The sequence below is a fragment of the Phymastichus coffea genome, unplaced genomic scaffold (assembly GCF_024137745.1).
Source record: "Phymastichus coffea isolate CEN01 unplaced genomic scaffold, Cenicafe_Pcof_1.1 PCOF00016, whole genome shotgun sequence".
Classification (NCBI taxonomy): Eukaryota; Metazoa; Arthropoda; class Insecta; order Hymenoptera; family Eulophidae; genus Phymastichus; species Phymastichus coffea.
The window spans coordinates 952,371-959,333 of record NW_026706827.1 but is presented as its reverse complement, the minus strand read 5'-3'; the positions used below and the strand labels follow the sequence as shown (position 1 = coordinate 959,333).

Here is a 6,963-nt window from a genome sequence, read left to right as displayed (position 1 = left end):
AGTATGGGGAATTTATTACGTCTCCATGAGATACCAAATGTTTTAATTAGTCGTTATTATACTTATCAAGGAGACGGAGTTTCTATTGGAATGCTATACATATGTATGTATGTCTATGTAAATAAGAAATCTTAATTTTTATTTCTAACTGTTCTTCCATTTATTTTGTACCTTTTTTACATAAAATTATAAATTCATAATACATATTTAAGTACTTCAATTATTCGTCAATCTAACATTTAATGCAAAAAAATATCAACACTCACTGGAAATTACTCAATAGTGAGTACATATCGTTATTTTATTATTATATTTTATAATTTACAGTCAATCTTTACATAATAAATATAATATTAGATGTATAAGATGTACTCTTAACTTTGATATTACAAATATTCTTGACTACATCGATAATAGAGCGTTTGATTTTTAATAACAAAGAAATTTCATGCTTGGACTTTATAACTTTATAGTAACATTTTAATCAATTTTGTTCATTAAAAATGTATTTAAAAACACAAATTTGCAATATTTTATCTACGTAGAGTTTATATGTAAGTTAGCGAAATAAACCGACTTTTTTTACTTTTCCCATAAAATAACAAGGTTAAAATATATCTATTTCTCTTTGAAACGATTTATAGGAAAATAAATTTTTAAATTGTTGTGAAGAAGAATCTTGTGATTTTTTTAACAATTAGTAATATATAAAAAAAAATTAATATACATTTGCAATTGATAAATCTTTACAATAATGATTTCTGGAATTCCCAACCCTATATAGTGAGATTCTAATAATTTAATACAATTTAAAAAATTTATTCACGTTTTGTTTTGGAAGTATCAGTTTTAGATTCACTTGACATTGTATCTCTGTAATCAAATCTTTCTAGTAATGCTCGTAAAATACTTCCTGGTATTTTTTGATGTTCTTTAATTAAATCATAAAGTGCTGTAGCAATCTGTAAATAAAATTATATGAACATATTTAGTTAAGCTTCTAATACCTAAACTTTGTATCATTTTTGATAACACCTACTTTCGTCTGTAATTGTTCGGGAGTAAGATCTTCATCATATGGAATTGGCTTGCCAACATATGTTTTCAGTTTGACAGGAAAACCACCATAGATTGGAACAAATGGATATCTAGTTGCAGCATATAATCTCAACCACAATCTTCTTCCCCAAGTTACTGTCCGGAAAGCTTCTCTAACATTTTTTGTAAACATTGGAACTATTGACTTTATCAATAAAATATTATTGAAGTGGAAGTTTTTAATAATAATTATTTTTTTTATCGAAATGGCTATATGAATAATGATATTATCAACTAACCACTTTAGCATCTAGTGCTACTTTAGCAAATCCTAATCTTTTTTTCCACATAAGTTGATAATATGCATCTCCAAATTGAGCTTCATAAACACCACCAGGTGATATAGCAAGCATATTACCATCCTTCAGAATTGATGAGCAAGTTTGAATCGTTCCAGGTATAACTTTTAAAACATCAGAAATTATGGACCAGCCAGGAAATTTAAAGAGAAATCTATCAGCAACAGTGTGAATAAGTTTTGAATTGAATAGAAACACCTTAGATATAAAGTAGTAAAGATCTATGGGAATGGCTCCATGGTAATAAATAAATAGAACAGACTCATCTTTTGGAATGTTTTCTAAACCAACAACTTCATAACCTACGGAGAGAAAATATATCAATTTATAGTATTCTCAATTGTAATAGCCTATATTCAAAACAGCATGAGAAGCTAAACAGGAAGATGGAAAGCAAAATGAAAACTAACGGAGTTTTAAAAACTTCTTGATACATTTTGTTCATCTTCCTACCATGCCATATCCATCCATGTGCGTCCCAAACAGCAGCTACTACATTTCGTGATGCATTCCTCCAATCAGTCCCATATGCATTTCTCAGCCTATGCCTATGAAATTACAAATAAATTGCGTTCATTAATGAATAAACAATGAAATGGATGAGATGTTACAAAATAAGATACCTATGGAGTCGATAAACATATAAAATCAAGGCAGTGATATATAATAATAGAACAATCACCAGCGGAAGAAGAAATGTTATCAATAATGGCATTAAAAGCCATAATGTAACATTTAAATTGATATATTCAGCTAAAAAGTGAACAGAATTTTTTTTTATTAAAATTGTAGTTGGTAAAAAAAGAGAATATGTAAGAAAAAATTAAAACCAACCAATCATACTTTCTGTTGAATGCCACATACTTGAAATTAAAGACAGCATTATTCTGTCATTAAAAAAAAAGTCACAAAAAATTTAATGTCACTACAAAAAGTATAAAAAAATCTAGTTATTCCGAATAACTACTCGTTAGTGCATCGCATTTTTTACAGTTGTTGACGAATCATTATTCAAATCACTATACAATAGTGTCAGAGTAGCGATGAATGAACCGATCATATAAAGCGTCTATTTTAATATAGATACTTTCATCAATGTACTTGCTTTCGGTATCATGAATTTATATTTGAATGGAATGGTTATGTATATTTAGGTTATAAACAGAAAGTTAAATATGTATTTGATTTAAACCATTGGCAAATAGGAACTTTATAACGTATTTTTTAACGAAGAAATTAATTTCCGTATTTGAGAAAATAATCATGACAATAAAAATATTAAATTATTCGTCCTTTCAAAACTTCTCACCGAATCGACGTATTTCGCCATGTTTATTTTATATGTTTGAGTAATATGAAAAGTATCTAGATTATTTTTGAATTTTTGAATATTACAATTTACGTAGAGCTTGAGTCGTTCAATTATTAATAAAATAAAACATTTACATATACGCGTCTCGCGATATCTCAATTATTGATTATAAAACTGTTATAAAATATTAATAATTGAACTATAAGTTCATTTTTTGAATATAATTCCAAATGATACATGACGTTTATAACGAAACTTTTTATTTTACGTTGATTTTTCACATAAATTTCCACATTATTTCTATATAGACTTTTTCAATGGGTATAAATAAAAATAATATTATATATCTATCAATTTATAGTAACCCGGATACATAGTTTAAATATAGATTATAGTTTGAATATTATCTTTTTTTATATACTGTCAAAAATGACAAAATCACGACGTTATATAAAATTTACTAAAAATATATACGTAATGACAAGGATAAATAAAGTAACAGATTATTTATGCCGCAGGCCGCAACGGCGACTCTTAATTTAAATACATTAGTGTCAGCAAACAAGTGCAGATGCCCACGTGTATATAATGTGTTATGTGTTTATGTGTGTGTGTATGCATGTATGTATGTATATATAAAAGTTATCTTAATTTATACTGTAATATACCGCCCTACTTAGGGCGTAATTATTGCATGATTTGAGCTTATTTGAATTAACTTAGGAAAGGTAGCATGAAAATAAATAGTTTATTAACACAATTAATCCAAATTTGATGAAAGGTATGGTAAATGACAAGTCGAGGTAAATAAAATTAAAAGAGATCTCAAAATAACTATATCTGATGTTTAAATAGGGGAAAGGTATCAGATAGTCGGTTACGTAGACCAGTGATTGGACATTTCAAACTGTACATACAATTTCAAAAGACGTACAGAAAAAATTAATGTCAAAATTTGTTCAATGTATACTACAGCATAATTTAGAAAGGTTATATGACTAAATAAAACAAAAAAATTCAGTTTATTTACGTTTCATATGATCATTTCTATAAAAATGGCCACGGAAATGGGACTATTCGAAGTTCTTTTTTTCGCTTTTCATTTTTGGAGGCACTGCTTCAAAAATTGTTTCTAGAGTATATTTTGAGGTATAAAAATTCTGCGTCACTATTTTTTAACGAGTCAAAAGGAGTCTTTTGACATATATAACAAAATATATATTCGAAAAAAAATCTGTAACGTATATTGTTGTCTGTAAGTTTATAAATAAATATTTTTAAACGTGTTAGTAATGATTATGGAATCATTTTTCTAATAGTTCAGCAGAATCTCATATATAATTCCAATTTTATCTAACTACCCTGCTAAAACAAGGACATTCAACCGGTTTGAAAATCCAATCCGCTTTGAGTCTATTTCGGAATTCTACAAATTACAATTGAAATTTATTAAAGTAGAACGAATCTCAATACACTTTAATGAATTTACTTATCATTTGTAGTATTCAGAAATAGACTTAAAGCAGATTGGATTTCCAATCTGGTTGAATGTTCTATATTGTAGCAGGGTATATATATATGGATCAATCCCCGTCAAACAGATAATGGCTTTGTCTAAAATTGTAGATCACCAAAAAAATCGTGGATAGACTCAACATTTTCGCCTTATATTCTACTTTCTTCTGCAATGTGGTGACTTTAATGTGGCGGTTCAAACCTAGAGTTTTTATAAAAAATTTTCAAAAATCGATTGTAAATCATTCAATTGTGACTTTACGTAATGTATTATGCTAGAAATGCATTCAGCGTTCAATTTTACACATGAATATAGTATTGCACTAGAGGTAAAATATTCTACAATATCTGAAGGTCGAATCGGGAAACAATAGTTATTTCTTTAATTATTAATTGATCAATGTGGATTAGCGAGGAAATGAAGATACTCATAGGTATTTCGAGTCACTGAATCTAATTCTGATGATCGTTGAATCTTATCGCAGGTCTTGATCAAGGTCATGTGAAGATCAACTCGTAAATATTTTTTATTTTTTTATAAGTTTTGTACAAGTAAGTAAGTAAGTAAGTAAGTTTTGTATAAGTTTTTTACATATCTACAAGTTTTGTGTCGCTGAATCTGAATCCGGGGTCCGTTGGAGTGTTAAACGACGTAGTTACAGAAAAATTGATTTATATATAAATATACATGATCTGGAAAGGATTTTGAGATATTAAGGTCTCTGTCTAGCTCTCTGTACATATTTATATAACGTATCAAAAGATAGAAAATTGATCTTCTTAGTTTTGTCTCGAGTATTTACTATGATAGGAGAGAAAAAAGATTTCATTCGATAGTTAATTAATGTATTAAATATTGTTTTGATTTAATTTTAACTCATTTCATTATACGTCAAAGTCTTCAATAAAAATTTTAGGAAATATGCTTTCGGTCGTAAAATTGAGCTGTCGTTATAGTTTTATTGTATGCAACAATCTTTAGCTTATTTATTTAAAAAACACTTAAAAACTCGCTTGTACAAATAGAATTTGAATTAGGAAGTATTTGTATTTTTTAATATACTATATTTACTTGATTAATATTATATATTAAGGTATATACTATTTTTCATATGACAGTCGGCAAATTGGCTTCATTCATATTAGCAATCACGTTCAATATACATAATAGAATACATGATCTTCATGATAGAATACATGATTGAATGTATATTCAATATATATGTCCATTTCATTTATTTATCTAAAATTCAAAGTTGAGAACACTTGTAATTTCTCGGTTATACGATTGCTACATAGTGCGATTACCGTGTGTGTCTATTAGAGAATCACTCTTAGCCAATATTATATGAAAAGTAATACTATGGTACAAGCGCCAAGCTATCTCAGTTTGGAATCGACACATCAAATATTGATCGTCGCATGATTACTTTCTTAATTTGGTTTAATGGCTAATAAACACAGACGGTCGCTTCTGTTATGTTACACATAATGATCGGGTAAATTCTGACACGAAAATAATCGATTTTTTTTAAATGATGCGTAATCAGCTTAGATTTAATTTGTACCATCTAAAACTAATAATTTTACAATTCGTATCTCAAATAGAAATAAAAGACAAGAAAACAAGATCTCGGAAAATCTATATTCCTGATACAAAAATGTTGGATTTTCGAAAAAAAAATGCTATTAGATTTCTTTTAATTTATGTATCAACTAAAAATATGAAAATTATAATACCTATCCTTCTGTAAAATAGATAAAAGAAGTTTTTTAGAGTAACATTGATAGTGTTTTCTGCACATGTGGCGATGGAAAATTATGATTTTGGCTTAAAAATATTAGATTTGGACGAGAAAAATATATAGAGACTATCACTTCGATTTTATTTGTACCATCTAAAGATAACAATTTTACCATTTGTATTCCTTGGAAAATTGAGAAAAAGCCAAAACAACGCGTCCCTGCGAAAAATCTATACTTCTGATACAAAAATGTTAAAGTTTCCAAAAAGAAATAATGCTATTTTATTTAGTTAAACCAACTAAAAATATGAAAATCATAATTACTATATCCTCTTGTATAAGACATAAATCAAGTTTTTTAGAGTAGCGTTGATCACGTAGGTATCTTTATCTTTACTGGATGAAACAGTGGCTGGCGCCTTATTGTGATGATGGTCATACGCACTTGGACGTTGTGCAGTATATTATGCATCGATCGTCTTTGTCACAAAACAAAAAAAAAATTAACATTGAATAGTTACACCATTGACAATATTGACATTCTCTTTACGACAGGCAGATCTGCGCACAGTATACTGTACACTGTCCAAGTGCGCATGACCAATCACAATAAGGCCCCTGTCCAACTGAGAGGTGATATGTCGATGCACATGCGTGATTGCAATGATCGTACATTGACTGGATATTAATTTGCGAACCGTGAAGTTCAAAATTTCAATTATTTTCGACGATTCGACATAGATGACATTAAGTGAGGTTAATAGGTAAAAGTTTATTTTTGATGTCATCAATGCTCATTTGCCGAAAATAATTCGGATTTTGAATTTCGCGGTTCGCGAATTAACGTCCGATCAATGTTACATACATACATACATACAGTGATTACTTTACTTTACTTTACTAGATGGTGGTGGGTCTCTGACTGAGACGCCGATAAGCCAAGACGCATGCGTGAATATACAGTCATTGGAATTACGCATGCGCATTGGCATAA

The 6,963-nt window shown here is 28.6% G+C and overlaps 1 protein-coding gene across 1 annotated transcript; it reads right to left on the bottom strand.

The window, feature by feature from the left end:
- Positions 1 to 306: 306 nt before the first annotated feature.
- On the bottom strand, positions 307 to 2,718 carry LOC131675143 (monoacylglycerol/Diacylglycerol O-acyltransferase). The gene is made up of 6 exons (XM_058954005.1): positions 2,232 to 2,718; positions 2,021 to 2,150; positions 1,851 to 1,945; positions 1,338 to 1,699; positions 1,040 to 1,243; positions 307 to 962 (listed from the first exon to the last, which is right to left on the bottom strand). Exons 1-6 carry the CDS (start codon positions 2,278 to 2,280, stop codon positions 819 to 821), a joined length of 984 nt encoding a protein of 327 aa, XP_058809988.1. The 5' UTR covers positions 2,281 to 2,718; the 3' UTR covers positions 307 to 818.
- Positions 2,719 to 6,963: the final 4,245 nt, after the last annotated feature.